The sequence below is a fragment of the Rana temporaria genome, chromosome 10 (genome assembly GCF_905171775.1).
Source record: "Rana temporaria chromosome 10, aRanTem1.1, whole genome shotgun sequence".
NCBI classification, from domain to species: domain Eukaryota; kingdom Metazoa; phylum Chordata; class Amphibia; order Anura; family Ranidae; genus Rana; species Rana temporaria.
The window spans coordinates 123,214,746-123,233,938 of NC_053498.1; the positions used below are offsets into that span (position 1 = coordinate 123,214,746).

A 19,193-nucleotide genomic window follows, 5' to 3' on the forward strand; every position below is an offset into this window, starting at 1 on the left:
ATTAGCTCTTCTGCCTCTTCCTTCACCGCAGTAGATCTTCTGCCTCGTCCTCCGTCACGGTGTCTTTTGGTGAATGAGCCACGCTGCCTTCTGGGAACTGTGTGTATCCCAGGAGGCAGCCGCCTATTCACAAAGCGCCGCGCGATTCGCACATGCGCAGTAGGAAACGGGCAGTAAAGCCGTAAGGCTTCACTGCCTGTTTCACTTGGTAAGAGGAACCAACATCGTGGGCGACTCGAACAGGTAAGTGTCCTTATTAAAAGTCAGCAGCTACAGTGTTAGTAGCTGCTGACTTTTTTTAAAATAAATTGCGGGTGGAATCCCGCTTTAACAAATATTGGAGCAGTTAGAATCTGGAGCAACTGTGCATGGCAACCAATCGGCTCCTATCTTTCATTTTCAAAGCTTACATGTTAAGTTCCACTTCAAGTATGCACTGATCAGCATGAGCTGTAACAGTGTGCATCAACATTTCTATGTTATCGGTTCATTTTCTTTCCAATAACAGATTGGATCGTAAATGTCATATATTGTAAGCCTCATTGATTTAAATGCTCCTTTACACACCACAAACTGACACCACTTTGCTGAAGAGCTATTACCCAGATTGCTTTCAGCAGTTTAGTCACCTAATACTGAAATCAGGTCCTTTTACAAAATGACCATCTGAACCTCCCAATTTAGAGCACAATCCACAAAAGACATTGTAAAAGACGGTTTTGTATTCAAGGGGCTTCTCTCTGTACAGCTGAGGAGTATGCTACTAATTTGACAAGAAACTAGAGTGCCATCTGCTGGATGGAGAAAAAACTTTATAACTTTAATGTGCAATGTTTTATATTTGTTTTTAATTATTGATTTATTTATTTTATGGCTGTTACTGATTAAAATGTTCATGTTCGATTTAATGGATTTTTTTTTTAAATCGATTATTTGACTAATTTCGATTAATTATAACGCACATACAGATCCAACTACTTTTAGCGGATCTCCTTGCATTGCAACTCTGCATTAGTCAGTGGTAAATGTGGTATACACTATGTACAATCACCCGACACTAGTTAGTTTCCACAATCCATGACTTAACTTCACAGTTCATACGAATACGTTTTAAATTCAAACTGTAGCACTGACGTAAGTAATTTTTTCTTATTAAACTTTAAGAAAAACGTATAAAGTTAGTTTAACTTTAATTATAAAACGTATCTAGTATATTGACTGTCAGTCACTTTATAGTAGGCATCACTTTAGCCAGTCACGCAGACATACCAGAGTGTTTTCATTTTCTGGAAGCAGACATGATTGCATTTTATTGACAATATACCCTGAAGAACTGAACAGTCTTTCGCACGGAACAGATGTTGCCGATACACAAAGAATTGTCTGCACAAAACTGCTTAGGACAGGAAAACAATGGTTATTTTGCCCCCTTCCCCTGATGGAGCCTGATGCATCCTCCTGCTCTACAGATGCAAAGGTACCTCAATCCAATGGGTGCAGTTTGCTCGCATCCAGCAGGGTAAGTCTCACTGTCCAGGCTGTCCGGTGACGTCAAGAATTTTGATCGATCAAAAAAATTAAAGATTAATCGAGGAATTACCGTATTTATCGGGGTATAGCGCGCACCCCTAAAGTTGCCCGAATTCCTCTGGAAAAAAAGATGTTTTGTACTTAGTTTTGGTGTCTTGCGCGACGTCCATTGGCGGCCTCGTCGGGTCCGCCGTCCGTCTGCGGCTTCGGGTGTCCTCTTCGTGGGGTCCGGAGTCCTTCTGCGGTGTCCTCGCATCCTCGCTCGTTTCCCGCGCTGAGTTTGAATACTGCGCCGACATATACTGAGCGCAGTACACTCGTGTATCGTCGGGCAGGCTCGGCAACTGTCGCGCTGACGTCCTGTACGCTCAGGACGTCCGTGCGAGAGGCGCCGAGACTGCCCGAAGATACACGAGTGTACTGCACTCGGTATATGACGGGGCAGTATTGAAACTCGTGGCGGGAAAGCGAGTATCGGCGTATATCGTGCACCCACGATTTTGCCCTGATTTTCATGGCACTAATGTTTTAGAGTTACTAATAACTTTATGTATATTAACGTCAGTGGTGATGGCCTCCTACATGGCTACAGCACTATCTACCTCCAGACATCCACCGCTTCTCTATGAATCTATAAAACTGATAAAACAACAATTAGGCTGACTTTGACTCCTTGGACGCATTCCGCAGCCACAACACGAACCCGTTCCCTCCTCTTCCCCTCTGTCACCTGCACTTTCAAACTTCATCTGAATTGTATACTGTTTTGAAACCAAAGGCAGTTGTTATGATTCTGTATTACTTGTTAACCTTTTCAATAGAAGTATTGAAGATTATTCAGATCTCTCTGCCAGGTATTTGCTTTTAGCTGAGTAATGTATTATTATTTGCCTCTGACTAGTTTGTCTTGGCAATGTCACATTGGCAAACATTGCGTACAGCGTTTTTTGTTTAAGCCTTTAAAAGGGCATAGGCCTATTTACATTTCACAGACTCTGCTTGCCATCTTCTGTTATGGCACATAAAACATTTCACCTCGACTTTTAAAGTGTCATAAACTTGGGTGGGTTGCGCTGAGCATACAATCAGAAATACAGAATCGGGGATCCAAAACACAGGCAAGGCTGATCGGTACATCCAGGGATACAGGTAGATGAAGTGGTAAAAGTCTTCCTTGGCATCCCCTCTACCTGATACGATGGGCCTTTTCACTGACCAATAAAGAGGCTTGGGAGGAGGGGAAAAGTGGGGCCAAGGTGGACTTTTGCAGGAAGAGTCAAGAATCGCATATCATTACTGCAGCCTGCATCTCTGTCTACACATTCTTTGACACACATTTCTCACTGCAGGTTAACTTCTGCTTGTGCACTTTTTCATCTGTTTTTTTTTTTTTTTTTCTGTTCAAATTGGCCGGGTTCGTGTAAGCTTCCTTTTATTGAAATATTGGCCTTGTCTGTACTCCAGGGGTCTCAAACTCAAATTACCTGAGGGCCACAAGACAAGTTTTCATATGCCATGGGGGGCCGCATGCAAACTTTCAAACTTCAAAAACAACAGTACTGGTGTCAGCGAACACATTATTAACCCCCAGCACTGGTGTCAGCGAGCGCATTATTACCACCAGCACTGGTGTAAGTCAGGGTTTGACAAATTTGCTTGGAATCTCCGGAGCCAGCTAAAAAAGTTAGGAGCCAGAAAACGCACCCCGTCCCGACGAGCTTGCGCGCAGAAGCGAACACATATGCGAGCAGCGCCCGCATATGTAAACGGTGTTCAAACCACACATGTGAGGCATTGCCGCGATTGGTAGAGCGAGAGCAATAATTATAGCACTAGACCTCCTCTGTAACTTAAAACATGCAACCTGTAGATTTTTTTAAACGTCGCCTATGAAGATTTTAAAGGGTAAAACAGTTTGTCGGCATTCCACAAGCGGACGCAATTTTGAAGCGTGACATGTTGGGTATGAATTTACTCGGCGTAACATTATCTTTCATAATATAAAAAAAAATGGGGATAACTTAACTGTTGTCTTATTTTTTAATTAAAAAAAGTGTAATTTTTTCCCAAAAAAGTGCGCTTGTAAGACCGCTGCGCAAATACGGCGTAACAAAGTATTGCAACGATTGCCATTTTATTCTCTAGGGTGTTAGGATAAAAAATATATATAATGTTTGGGGGTTCTAATTAAAGGGAAGAAGATGGCAGTGAAAATAGTGTAAAATGACATTAGAATTGCTGTTTAACTTGTAATGCTTAACTTGTAATACCAACGGCCACCACCAGATGGCGCCAGCTCACAAAAAAAAATTTCCTCTTTGCTCCCCCTACTTCCGCCTTGCCTGCGGGCCATTTATAACTGGTCCACGGGCCGCAAATGGCCCGCGGGCTGGTACTTTGAGACCACTGCTGTACTCCAACCCAGAAATTAATGAAATGAAAGGGAGAATGAGCCCCATCTATGAATAATCAAGCAAGAAGTGAATTTGCACTACTCAAGGTGGGGGTACTAGTGCTTTGATCAAGGCCTAAGATCAAGCTGCAATAGCAGCCCACCCTCTGTGATCAGCAATATCACAGATGTTTTAGCAGCTTTGGTACCCTCTGTGTTAGCAGAGTAACCTGCTCCACATTATCTCTATACAGTGCCCTCCGTTGTTGGATGCACCTCCTGTGACGAGGTGCGCACTGTTTCTCAAAGTAGTTGCTCCATCTTCCTGATAGTTTGTACAGTTGTGGATCTTCCTATACCACTAGGAGCAGCAAGACCTGTGTACCTTCACCTCTATTTATTGGACTTAAAGGGTAGTTCCACCCAAATTTTGAACTTTGTCTCATTGGACTGTTTTTTTTTCTTTCCTTCAGTAGTCTATTTACCTTATTTGCACAGGTGAATGCTCCGCTTCAGGTGTACAGCAAAGTTCGTCATTTGCGGCCGTGCTATGGTGTCTGGGATGTGAGTTTCATCAATCCCAGGAGTCAATGGGAAACACGAGTGCGCCACGCTTTGTAGTTTAAGCAAATGTGCGAGATCAGGAGGTGCATGCTGGGTAGCCAGCAGCGCTGTATCCCCTAAGGAGATACCAGTGGGCTTCAGATGCCCACACTGAAGATGGGAGCCTGCTCGGAGGGTATAGCAAAGTACATAAAAAAAAAAAAAAAGCATTTAGAAAATCTGCATTAACTACTAATACTGTTTGGTATAACATTGGGTGCAAACCTCATGGGATTCTTTAAAGAGAAAAAACAGCTGGAACTTCACTTTAAGAACTTTGCATTCTTGCATAGAAATTGGGACTTTTATTATTGTAGAGTATTGTGCACTTCTGGAGATCTTTTTTTTTTTTTTTTTTTTTTTTTTTTGCTCATTATGGTCAAAGCTGTTTTTAGCATTCAGATTCTCAATTTTTCAGTTCTATACCACAGTAGAAAGGTAAAAAAAAGTGTTTGCTGTGTCCCTTGTTCAGTAAGATAAACAGGCTGTGCTTGTGATTTTTATTTTTTTAAGAGGCACTGGAGGAGTTACAATTGTAATTTTCATGTGAAGTGGAAAACAGTTCATTGGTTGCAGATTGACATATCTCACTATCTACCTCCTGGATCATGTGAGTGAGTGAGAAACTTATATAGCGCAACACATGCGAACTGAATTGCCTCTGTCACAGCTCTGTCTGCTTCTCCAGAATGGGAGGCTGGTACAAGAAATTGGATAAAACTGAAGCACTAAACAAGTAGTAGAAGGGGGTGTTCGTTTTAAGAATAGCAGTTGAAAATTGGTTTTAGTCTGCCTAAATTTGCTATTTTTGAAGTGGGTCTAAAAGGATTACATTTTCTTTAGTTAAAGTGGAAATTAACATCCCTCACTGACTTTTATCTATAGGTAAGCCTATATTAACTCCTAGCTATAGGTAGTGTAAATATCTCCTAAACATGCACTGTTTAGGAGATATTTACTGTACATGCATGCAGCCAATGACATCACTGGCGCATGTGCTCTGAAGGAACGGCGACCCGCATGCATTAGTGATGCCATCGCGGTTCAGGCCAGTCACAGAGCCGGCGTCCATGAATCTGGAAGCGGCCTCCAGCTCTGACATCTCGGCTTGTGAGGGCTTTGTTTTAAGGTAAGTTTAACATTATGTGATAGTATGCGATGCATACTAGCACATTATGACTTTACCTTGGGTAAAAATAAAAAAACGTTCTGCGCTTTACAACCGCTTTAAAACACCCTTTTGCTCTCTGTGAATAAAAACAGAGCTTAGATCAGATGCTTGTTTTGTGGCAGCTGGCAGACCTGCCATTGTAATGGTATTCAAAAAAGGTCACATAGGGGGGCTGCAGCCTTTTGTCCCATGTGTCAATGTGTGCACAGTGGAGGGGGCTGCAGTGGGCTCAGGAAGGAAGCTGGGATGGAACCAGGGAACACATGGGCTACCTTCCCACAGGTTAAAAATCAGGGCCAATTAGAAGAAGGCAGCACTGGCAGGAGATAGGTAATGAAGGGGAATTCATGCAACATTTTACCCAAAACAAAACTGATTGATCACCTCTGCAGTTTTTATTTTTTGCGCTATAAACAAAAAAAAGCAACAATTTAGAAAAAATTATATTTTATACTTTTTGCTATAATATATATCTAAAAAAACAAATGTATTCATCAGTTTAGGCCAATATATATTCTTCTACATATTTTTGGTAAAAAAAAAAAAAAAACGCAATAAGCATAGGTTTGCGCAACAGTTATAGCGTCTACAAAATAGGGGATAGATTTGCAGATTTTTTTTATGTTTTTACTAGTAATGGCAGCGATCTGTTATTTTTAGCGGGACTGCGACATTGCGGTGGACAAATCTGACCCTATATGACACTTTTTGGGGACTAGTAATATTATTACATTGATCAGTGCTATAAAAATGCACTGATCAATGTATAAATGACACTGGCAGGGACGGGGTTAACACTAGGGGGGCAATCAAGGGGTTAACTGTGATGCCAGAGACATGACAGATATCGCTGTTTCCAATCACTGGGAATAGAAGATCTCTGAGATGTCACCTGTCCGAACGGGGATCACCTTGTTTACATAGGCAGATCCCTCTTCTGTCTCTGTGTACTGTGACTGCGGGTTGCCCTTCTCGCTTATTATAACGAGAAAAACAACAAGAGGCAGGCGCCACTCAGTAAACTGTAAAACTTTTAATATGACAAATAATAAAAGCACTCACATTTAAGTGTAAAGGTTCAGGCATATAGATGCTGTCCTGCGGGTCGTCATGTTCAGCCAATAGATGTGAGGGTCCCTTGGAAACACTTGCACTGCGCTTGTGCTGTGTAACGAATGCAGCGCTGCTCAATACAGTCTTGTATATGGATGGATATGGACCCGCAGGACAGCATCTATATGCCTGAACCTTTACACTTAAATGTGAGTGCTTTTATTATTTGTCATATTAAAAGTTTTACAGTTTACTGAGTGGCGCCTGCCTCTTGTTGTTTTTCTCGTTATATGTACTTGGAGCGTTGCTTCAGCTCCCATTGCAAGGCTGCCCGGATTCATAGACTGCAACTCACGTCAAAAAGCTCATCCAGCTTATAGGACTTGTATGTAGGACATTTTATATTCATACAGTTAACCATATGCGCTATTCTTGTACTATATTGTATGCACTTCTCGCTTATTACCCTTCTCACTAAATACACAATCAGATTGCATAGTGTATGGCCATCTTTATAAAAGTACATAGGAGGTAGTGGACAGAAACTCTCATCTGTCAAGCCCCGTTCACAACTCTGCATAGCTGAAACTCGCATTCCCACATGCGTTTTTTTTTTTTTTTTAGCGAGGGGGAGGTGTTTTAGAGCATTTTCACTCATTACACATAAGGCAGCCCATCCACCTAAATGGGCTGCCCTACACACAGAAATCACCCCAAAAAAACTTCAGAACAAATTTTTTGTGTAGCTTGGTGGGTTTTTGACTGCGATCTTTGGTGCAGCACATTTCTGAAATGCACAGATGTGAATGGAGCCTCAGGTTCTTGCGTTATTCCCCATTCACATCTAGCATAGAGTGCACATTTTTATGTCTCATTTTTTTCTGTGACACGTATAGTGCAGCCTGTTGATTTCAGTTGGATTCACTGCATGTGATTACCACTTAAGGACCGCCTAACCGCCGTCGGCAGAATGGCACAGCTGGGTACAAGCACGTACCTGTACATCCCCTTTAAATGCCTAGCTGTGGGGCGGGCGCGCGCCCACGACCTGGTCCGAAGCCCCGTGACCCGATCGCCCCTGGTGTCCCACGATCGGTCACAGGAGCTGAAGAACGGGGAGAGGTGAGTGTAATCACACCTTCCCCGTTCTTCACAGTGGCAGTGTCACTGATCGTCTGTTCCCTGATATAGGGAAAGACGATCAATGACATCACAAGTCCAGCCCCGCCCCCTTACAGTTAGAAACACATATGAGGTCACACTTAACCCCTACAGCGCCCCCTAGTGGTTAACTCCTAAACTGCAATTGTAATTTTAACAGTAATCAATGCATTTTTATAGCACTTTTTCTGTGAAAATGACAATGGTCCCAAAAATGTGTCAAAATTGTCCGATGTGTCTGCCATAATGTCGCAATTGGTAGAAGAATACGTATCGGCCTAAACTGAGGAAAAAAATAAAATGTATATCTTTTTTGGGGATATTTATTATAGCAAAAAGTAAAAAATATTGTTTTTTTTTTCAAAAATGTCGCTCTATTTTTGTTTATAGTGCAAAAAATTAAAACCGCAGAGGTGATCAAAAAGGACGTCAATTTTGTTTAGAAGCCACGTTGCACGACCGCGCAATTGTCAGTTAAAGCAACGCAGTGCCGAATCGCAAAAAGGGGCCAGGTCCTTTAGCTGCATAATGGTCCCGGTCTTAACTGGTTAATGGGACATTTTGTCGTTTTGTGGTTTGTGTGTTTTTTACTTTGCAGCATTTGCCCCTTGTTTTTTAACATGGCAAAATGTGTGTTTGCTTCTGTGTTTGGTGTGTCGTTAACAATTAATGGCACTGAAAGCGCAACTAGTAATTTTAGGTGCATAAACATGCCATACGCTATGTGTCAGGATCAGCCGCTAAGACCACCAGACACAGAGGAAATGAGGACCAAACAAATTATTCATCATTTAAAGTGATATTTATATTTACAGTGAACACACACCAATAAACATACACAGCAACCAGTGAAAGCATAAACCACTACAGCAAACAAAAATAACTATTGAACCTAACTGCTATCTACATACAATATCTACAACATAAGGGACAAAGGCAACAGGGATGCAAGGAAGGGGACACAACTGGGTACAAGGGCATGGAACAAGGCAGAGGGGTGCAGGACGGATCAGGACACTGGAAGGTTCAGGAAAGTTATCAGGCACAAGCTGATAGCAAGGAGGCAAGCAGACAGGATAGTGACGCCCTGGGGGAAGAGAAAAGCAGCCTTAAATATCCACCTAGCAGCTGGAGCCAGGTGTGGCTCTTCAGAACCTGCTGGCTTCTGGGAGACACCTGCTGGTAGACACTGGAACTGCAGGCATCTGCAATGTGAACTCAACTCTGACACTATGCAATCTGATTGTATTATGTGTATATAGTAAGAAGGGTGATCACTGATTGATTGCATTTCATTTAAAAAACGTGCACCTGGGAATGGGAGGGTGGATGATGCAGGGTGTGTGCTAATGAGATCAGCTGGTCAACTCCTTCCTGTGTCATGATTTAAAGGCTGACCAGGAAGAAGACATTACTAATGGAAACGTGAATTGGGACAACAAAAGTAAGAGACTGTAGATTTAATGGAAAGCTTTGATATTTTTGCTAAAAAAGTACATGGATGCTATATTGGTATATAAGGGAAAAAAAACTGTACAATGGTCTGAAGCTGCGCTTTGGCTGTCAATGCGCTTTGGCTGTCAATCACTGGAGTAGCTCATGTTTATCTAGTTTGTCTCTGTGGAAATGATTACATAAATAGTACACAGAAGATTAGTTCTTCTGCTTAAATGACTGTTTAAACAAAGACTATGACTAATGTGAAACCCAGACGTCAACTGAAGAAAAAACACGTTGCCCAACACCTTGCTATCTTTTATTTCCTCACACTTAAGAAAATCTTCATAATGGTCTAGAGAGCAAGCTATTGACTTCTTTCACAGGATACGGAGACAAAGCTTTGTGCCCTCTAGATAGAGGATGCAGGTAAACCACATCATTCCTGAGTTCTTTACAAGGGAATTTATAGCATTTCACCTTTACGGACACCTTTTAGTAGGCAATTGCAATTGCTCATACAGTAGACACAATAGGATTGTTAGCTATTAATTGACGCCTGTGATATGAATATGAATTGTACTATTTTACTTCAAATGTTATTGGATGAAAATACATCACCCTAATAATATATGATGCTTTTCCCTTGACTTTTTAACATCACATTCACACCGTTTTTTTAATTGGGGAAAATTGCCTTGTTTAGTTAAGCTGAATTCCAGGCTCAGAAATGTTCATTTATATATCTTCCTCAATAGCCATGTTCTAGAAACATCCTGTGTCAGGTGAAGCGGGCTAACCCGAGACAGAGTCCAAGTACTAGCTGATCTTCACCAGAGCTCCTGATGGGACAGAAGCCTAAATGGCCCAAGAGCTCTCTGATGTAGGTTGGTATTGGGTTGCTGCTCTCAGGATTGCCCAACCAAAGGGGCGAATGAGGACGGGAAGTTTACAGTGTGGAGACCATACTCAAGGGATTGACAGGAAAATCGTCAGGTCCAGGCAAATGTGGAAGCAGGTGGCAATCAAATGAGTAATTAAGTTCAGGGAAGCAGAGAATAAGGGCTCTTTCACACGGAGCGGACCGTTTCTGGGTCCGCTCCGTGTGTCCGCCAAAGCTAAGCGGGGATCCCCGCTGAGCTGTCGGCGGATAGGGCGGTCCCCGCACACAGTGCAGAGACCGCCCTGTCTCTGCTCCGCTCTCCCCTATGGGGGATCGGATGCAGACGGACCATCTGTCCGTCTGCATCCGATCCGTTCCGCCGAACGGAAGAAAAATAGGGTTTCTTCCGTTCGGAAAAGCTGATGCGGACGCTAGCGGATGCTCCATCCGCTAACGGACGCGATCCCATAGGGATTCATTACAAGTCCGTTAACGAACTTGTAATAAGTGGACGAACGGTCCGCTAGTGTGAAAGGACCCTAAGAGAGTAGTCCAGGTCAGCAGTGGTCAGGCAATGTCATGTGTAAGTGTTATGGCTTTTTGTAACAAGGGGTAGCTGGTAAGAAGACACTGCACTAGCCATTTCCAGGATTGACAGGCCCAGTATCATTTCAGGGGACTCTTGGCAGGGATTCTTAAAGTACTGGCAAATATTCTGGGAGTACTATTGGATGCCCACAGAAAACTAAGAGGAGTGGGTGGATAAAAAACAGTTTTTATTACAGGAAGCTCCTGCACAGGAGAAAAGTTCCACACCTGGATTACTGCACCGATCTTAAATGGATACACAAAGCTCAACAAGAATATACATGTCTTCAGTATTTAGATATTATTTGCTTATCCCGTTGTTTAACTTTCAATTTGCAGCTTTACATCACCCTGCATGGGTGAGAACCTCTCACTACTCAACAATGTCTTCAAACCATCCCCCTTAAAAGGATTATAACTCAAATAATGGGGAAGTATACCGGACACACTCCCGGAATCCTCTGCAAATGATAGTAAAATATTTTGAGAGTGGTTTTTGGTATTTGTATTCTAGAGCTGCACGATTAATCGCTAAGAATCGCAATCTTTTTTTCCCTTCCCGATCTTCAAATCAAAGGAAAAAAACTGGTGTGTAGATGAAGGAAGTTTAACCATTTAAAGACCAAACCTTTTCTGACATTTGTTGCTTAGTAAGTAAAAATCATTATTTTCTGCTAGAAAATTACTTGGAACACCCAAACATGATATATATATATATAGCAGAGACCCTAAAGAAAAAAATGGTTGTGGCAATATTTTATGTCGCACCGTATTTGCGCAGAGTTTTTCAAACGCAATTGTTTTTGAAAAAAATACACTTTAATTAAAAAAAACTAAACAGTAAAGTTAGCCCAATTTTTTTTATAATGTGAAAGATGTTACACCGCGAGAATCGTGATCTTTATTCTAAGCAAAAAAAATTGTGATTCTCATTTTAGCCAGAATCATGCAGCTCTATTGTATACTTTTTTGATATTTTTTTTCCTTAACGATCTGTAATTGTCCCTTGAGCCTAGGTTCACACTGCTGCGAATTCAAAATCGCGGTAAAATGCGCGATTTGCCGCGATTTCGGCCGCAATTTAATGTAAATCACGGCCCGAAATCGCAAAAAGTAGTACAGGAACTACTTTTTGAAATCGCAGATGCGGCGTCGCACTGATTAGGACAGTGCCATTGCCGACAATTACCGGCAAATGCCGCCGATTTGAGATGCGATTTGACATGTCAAATCGCATCTCAAATCGTTCCAAATCGTACCCAGTGTGAACCAGGGCTGACTCAAGCTTCAATCAAACTGTTTACATTATTTTTGTTTAAAAAAATGATATAGTAATGCAGACATGTAATGCTTTCAAAATGGAAGTGTATAACATACTGCATTTGTGGATTGTTGTATTCAAGCCAACTGAATGGGATCCTTTCAGAACGCAGTGAATAAGACCACATGGCAGTGTGCATTGTCACTGCTAACCTTTTTGGATACATAGCAAGCTGATACCTTAATTTCTGTCACTTTTCAGGGACATTCTAGTTCCTAGTATGTTACAATTGTTATTGGGTTTCTTAATGCTTAGTAGGTTTTTGCTGAATTCTCCTGAGATGGACAGTCCTATGGCAAAATCCCTGTCCTTCCAATACTACATTCAGGTAGTTTAGGACAACCTATTGAATTATACTTTTGTCTTTCCATCTACCATAAGCACTCATTATTGCTGACAAAAAATGTCCAGCCCTACAAAGGAATATATTAACCTCTTGTGCAGGGCCACCATCAGGAATTATGGGGCCCCTTACACAGCTTCAGGCATGTGGGCCCCCTGGAGCAGAGAGCAGGGGAGGTGCTGCCGCCTCAATTTGAGAAGCGGGGGGTGCCACCGCAAATTGAGGCCGGGGGACTTTGGGGGCTGCCATCTGGGGACCTCCAGGCCCCTTACAAAAAAAGGAGGGGTTGCCATCCGGGCCCCTTACAGGTGTACTGCCTGTACCCCCCTGATGTGCCACTTTAGACCCTTGGGTTGATCATACAAGAGGCCGTGGCAGGTCCCTTTGCTACCTGAGTCTTCCCATCTCATTCACTGCTTGGTGTATATTTGTTCAGCATACACAGGGGTTGTTGCTCTTAACAATTTGTTTCACCAAATGTAAAACTCTGCACTATGCCATTACAAGGGCTCTCGCACATATGTTGTTGAGCCTGTTTCATTGTAATTGCTGGCATAATTCCTTTACCCAAGCAGCCCAGGTGCAGCATACAGCTGGCCATTTTTGTGACTCGTGTACTCGGGTATATGGTGGTGCTACCGTAAACATGAGTACAGCATATGGGTGTATGCAAAAAATAGAAAGTTCTAGGGTGACAATGCTGCTCCTCCACAGATACATTACAGTGAGGGGGCGTTGTCCAAATAATACCGAAAGTGTATTACTGGCAGAATCATTCGAAAAATCTAAAGAGAGAAACGTTTATAATAATAAAACATGCATCCAACATAGCTAAAGACTGATGAGCTGCAATATAGTAAATGTTTCTTCTTGGGTTTAAACTTAAACTCACTTTTCTGAATTAGTTCTAGAAACTTTTGAAGTTGAACGACATTCCAAAAGCACATTGTGGCAAAGCCACACACAGTACCTCCAAATTTACTTACAACTGTAAGCCTTGTCATAAAGTTTGGCTTCATCACTGAGATATTCGTTTATAAGGCCTCATACACACTGGATGTAATAAAAAAGCTAGTAACATTAGCTATAGAAAGCTGTAGAGTGTGTTTTTAGTGTTTTTGCACTAGGGTTTTTCAGCCTTCTTTAGCTGTAGCGTTTTTTAGCAAAACTATACTCTCATGAAACGTTATGGCTCCAAAACGCTAATAAATGCAGAATAGTCATGTTTTTTGGCATTTTTTAAGCTGTTTTCAGAGTTTAAATAACTCCTCTCAAAAAACAATTATTTTTTCCAGACAGAAAACGCCCCTGCCAAAAACTGCGGATAACAACCTATGTGTACATGGACACATAGGGTAACATAGGATATGCTGGGCAGATTATTGGATGCAGAAAAACACTTCTAAAGCCAAAAACGGCGGCTGTAAAAACGTCTTGTGTGCATGAAGCCTAAGGCCTCATGCACACTGGGTGTTTTTTTATGTTTTTACAGCAGCTGTTTTTGGCAGTAGACGTTTTTTTCTACAGTCATTAAACTCTCCATCATGTTATCCTATGTGTCCATGCACACATATGTTATCACCAGTTTTGGGCAGTGGCGTTTTTAAACAGTAAAAAAAAAAAGAAAAAAGTGTGTTCTGAAGACTTTTTTCAGCTGTAAAAACTCTCTAACGCTGATAAATGCCAATAATCGCTCAAAAATGTAGCTCACCAGTGTTTTGTAACGTTTTTGATCCATTGGGAAAAAAAAAAGAAAGATCAAAAACGCTAACGTGGAAAAACACAAAGCCAATAATAAACGCTAAAAACGCTATTGCAAAAACGTTGAAAAACTCACTGCAAAGCCACTGGCGTTTTTATAACGTTATTAAGGTGTGCATAAGGCCAATAGTTGAGCAAAAACAACTTTGTTCTTTTTCTCCACCCTTCACATTGGGTCTCTGAAGGAAAACCTCCTGCATACACGAGTATTTCTTCCTATGTTCCGGTGGCTTGTTTATGTCTATTCACAAATCTCATTTCCCTGACGAGATTACAGGAGAAATGATTCTTAGGAATTGTTTATCTCATTAGTGACAATATAGACATGTGCCCAGAGCTTTTATTTCTTTATTGCAAGGAGGAACAAAAGAGGAAATTGTATCGTAATCACCAGTGAGGATATATTTATAAACTCAGGTGATTAGTCACATAATCCTTTTTCCTTCCCCCGTATTCAGCAGATGACACAACTGGCATCTACTGCAATTTTTTATTCTCACCTGAATTCTATGCATCAATGACCACAGGTGTAACTAAAAGCCAGGGTTCCACTATGTACAATTTTAGTTGCAGCTATGGTTGTGAACTGTATTTTAAGCTTTATCAAATGGTCCCGTTTTATTAATGATGCTACATATTAACATATAACATCCATCCTGTGTGATGGTACAAACAATTGTACTGGTTGGCATCACACTGGAGTGTCTTCCTTGATGTAGAGTGACCTAGTCATTATTAGATTTTCTCTTTCTTTTAGTATAAAAATAAATAAGAGCATGTAAAGTATGCACAAAGCCAAAACCGTTTTCTCCGTTTTGGATGAAATGTGAAAGGGTTGGAGTCTCTGCCAAGCTTTTACTGCTGTCAGTGTCCCTGGTCTGACAGGCGTATAGAACTGTGCACTCATAGAATGCATTGAGGTGAAAAACCACAAGGGTTTACAAACTTCAGGCTGACATTTGGTAACTCAAACTTTCAGCTCCCTCCACATATTTTCTATGGGATTATGGTCTGGAGACTGACTAGGCCACTCCAGGACCTTAATATGGTTCTTCTTGAGCCACTCCTTTGTTGCCTTGGCCGTGTGTTTTTGGTCATTGTCATGCTGGAATACCCGTCCATGACCCGTTTTTAATGTTCTGGCTAAGGAAATGAGGTTCTCACCCAAGATTTGACGGCACATGGCCCTGTCCATTGTCCCTTTGATTCAGTGAAGTTGTCCTGTTCCCTTAGCAAAAAAACATCCTCAAAGCATAATGTTTCCACCTCCATGTTTGACAGTGGGGATGGTGTTCTGGGGTTGGGCAGCATTCCTCCTCCAACTCTGTTGTGTTGATGCCAAAGAGTTTGATTTTGGTCTCATCTGCCCACAGCATTTTCACCCAGTTCTCCTTTGAATCATTTAGATGTTCATTGGCAAACTTCAGACAGGCCTGTACATGTGCTTTCTTGAGCAGGGGAACCTTAAGTCCTTCACGGCGTAGTGTGTGGTGACTATGGTCCCAGCTGCCTTGAGATCATTGTCAAGATTCTCCCGTGTGGTTCTTGGGTGATTCTTCACCGATCATTGAAACTCTGCAAGGGGAGATCTTACAAGGAGCCCCAGACCGAGGGAGACTGACAGTTATTTTGTTTCTTCCATTTGCGAATAATTACACCCACTGTTGTCACCCTCTCACCAAGCTGCTTGGTGATGGTCTTGTAGACCAATCCAACCTTGTGTAGATCTACAATCTTGTCCCTGACATCCTTGGACAGCTCTTTGGCCTTTTGGAATCTGATTGAGTGCTTCTGTGGACAGGTGTCTTTTATACAGGTAACAAGCTGAGATTAGGAGCACTCCCTTTAAAGAGGAAGTAAACCCTGATATTTCCCTTCAAAGGTAAAGCATAATGGGCTTCTATGCATCGCATAGTAGCCCATTATGTGTCACTTACCTAAAACCGAAGCCTGCAATGTCCCCGCTGGCTGAAAGCATCCATCTTCAGCCCTTTTCCTTCCGCTGCTGTGGACTCCGACTCTGTGACTGGCCTTCGTCACGTGACGTCTCTCCCGCGGGAGCCGCCAGTCACGGCATGACCCCGCTATAAACGGCACAGCGTGCCCTTTCTAAAGTGTGCATGGGCTGAATACAACGGCGCATGTGCAGAAGAGATCACTGTACGAGGGCATTGTAAATATCTCCTAAACCGTGTAGGTGCTCCTAATCTCAGCTTGTTACCTGTATAGAAGACACCTGGGAGTTAGAAATCTTGCTGATTGATAGGGGATCAAATATTTACAGTATTTCCCTCATTAAAATGCAAAGCAACGAATAATTTTTTTGAAATGTGTTTTTCTGGATATTTTTGTTATTTTGTCTCAGTGTTAAAATAAATTACCATTAAAATCAGCAGGGGATCAAATACTTTTTTCCCCTCACTGTATATTGATCATCAAACAGATTGGATTTAGCCCAATTTGTATAAGTTGATAACCAATAACGGCTCAAGCAGCTTAACTGACAGAAAGAGGCGTCTAGTACATTGTATGGTACCCCAGTGAACTAGTAAAAACATGCGGACAGATTATTTTGAATCCTTTAAGCAGAACTTACTGTAGGAAGGGTGTTATTTAGATGGTGAGCTGTATTGGATTTCCGACAGACATATATCCCTTGGTGTTAAGGCCAAAAAATGTACATTTTATTCTCATCTGACAACACTTTTTTCCATGTGGCCTCAGAATCTTTAAGGTGCGTTTTGGCAAAGCTCAGTCATGACTGCATTTGGTCTTTCTTGAGGTGTGGCTTTTTTTTTATTCTTATCAAATAAAAAGCTGACGTGACATAGTTGGAGTGTACGTACTAATCATAAGGCATTAAACGTTTTGTTCGCTTTTTGTGGGGGTTAGTGCTAATGCATAGAACCTGTCAAGGTTCTGCTGGCCCAGCATTAGATGTAAACAATAGAAGATTTGTGTGTCTTTGTAGGGAGCCAGGATAGAGCTCTAATGTCTGCACCGTCAGCGCTGTTGGAATACCTAACATAAGGGTTAACATGGCATTTCCTTCCTCCTTTTGTAAAATGATTTTAAATATCAACAAAAATATTTAGAGCCGGTTCACACTGGGGCGGCACGACTTTGGGGGCGACTCGGCAAGGCGACTTTGGGGGCGACTCGGCAAGGCGACCTGAAGACAACTTCAGAGGCGACATGCAAAATGACTTCTGTATAGAAGTCAATGCAAGTCGCCCCCAAAGTCGCACAAGAACCTTTTTCTAAGTCGGAACGACTTGCGTCGCTCCTATTAGAACGGTTCTATTGAATAGAATGGGACGCGACTCGTCAGGCGGCTGAGTCGCCTGACGAGTCGCCCCAGTGTGAACCGGATCTTAAGAGTAAAATAAATGTTAAAATTCAGAGCTCCTTCGAGCCCACATTCTAATGCATTTGACTGTAATGCCCCGTACACCCGATCGTTTTTTCCGTCGGAATAAACTCCGGGTTTTTCCGACGGAATTCCGCTCAAGCTTGCATACACACGGACACATCAAATTCCAACCGTCCAAAACGCGGTGACGTACAACACTACGACAAGCCTAGAAAAATGAAGTTCAATGCTTCCGAGCATGCGTTAAAAAAAAGAGAACCTGTTCTCTTTCTGATTCCGTCTGAATTTCCGACGGAAAAAGTCAGATGGGGCATTCACACGGTCGGAATATTCGATGAAAAATTCTGTTGGACTTTTTTAATCGGAAATCCCGATCGTGTGTATGAGGCATAAGGCTTTGTTCACATCTCTGCCTTCCGAATCGCGGACAGGATTGCCAAGATTCTGGCCCGTGATTCGCATTGGCGGCAAATCGCCGGACGCCCATGTGTTTCCAACGAGCTGCCCATCAATTTCAATAGCACCCCAAACAGCGTGATTTTCCGACGATTCGTCGGGAGACAATTGCGGTAAATCTTTTGGGCGATGGGCATACCGCGATTTTATATGCGCTATTTTACCGTGATTGTCACCCCCTGTATGTCAAGATCTAACTGGAGCCTACATTTTTTCTTTTTTTTGTGTGTGTGTGTGGTGTTTATGTCTCCTGTGCAGTAAGACACTTTCCAATATGTGTTATCAGAATCGTCAGTGATGTTAACCATCTTTGTCTTCCTGCTATCCATTTAGAATACATCAGATTCTTATCAATTGTAGAAACATAAGCAGCATATGGGCAGGCTGGTTGTACACCAGTCAATCTACAGATCGATCTCTGTACAACCAATCTGTCTGGCGTTTTCTGATCGATCAGTACTGCCTGCTGTCAGAATACAATAACTCAGTGGCAAGGAGTTTTGTGCATGAGAAATTACATTAGGGATTTGCATGATCCAGTTCTGACTATCAATCTTTACTAACTGAGCTAGATCCAGATCATTTGATGATCCGTATATATAAGGTGAGCAATAATTGGGCTAAGCATATAGGAATCCTTTCCATATTTGTGACTTTAGTGGTGTATGTCAGAACACCTATTGTATTCTTTCTTAAGGTGATTTTTTTTTATTTTATTTTTTTCAGGGAAGTTTTGTAGCCCATCAGACCAATAGCAGCACTGTGTAATCTTGGTGAATTTAGCCTTGGCTGTAGCCCAGACATTGTCCCAGTATTCATATTCCTCCTTCATATTGTAAAGGCTACATTCACCTTTTCAGGCAGAATTTCACTTTTCATAATAAATAGAAACTAGCAATGCCAATACCGGTATCTGTGCCAATACTAAGCATTTGTACTCGCACAAATGCTCCATTACTAGAATCTATACCATCAGGCTCTGTTCACATGTGTCTGGCGGTATTTTGGGGCAATCTGGCGGAATTTTAAGGGGCAATCTGGTGGCATTTTAGGGGCAAACTGGCGGCAATTGCTGAGCACAGTGGTGACAATTGATGGCACAGTAGCGACAATTGATAGCA

At 42.0% G+C, this 19,193-nt stretch overlaps 1 protein-coding gene across 7 annotated transcripts in view; it reads left to right on the top strand.

The window, feature by feature from the left end:
• ST3GAL4 (ST3 beta-galactoside alpha-2,3-sialyltransferase 4) overlaps nt 1-19,193 on the top strand; it is a 229,727-nt gene that overhangs the window by 162,536 nt on the left and 47,998 nt on the right. Inside the window, exon 1 of one of the 7 annotated variants that reach the window (XM_040326195.1) lies at nt 9,755-9,776. The exons of the other annotated variants lie outside the window; for them this stretch is intronic. Coding sequence (XP_040182129.1) covers nt 9,771-9,776 — 6 coding nt within the window. The 5' untranslated portion in view covers nt 9,755-9,770. Of the gene's footprint in view, nt 1-9,754; nt 9,777-19,193 lie in introns of those variants that run through there. 7 annotated transcript variants of the gene reach the window in all.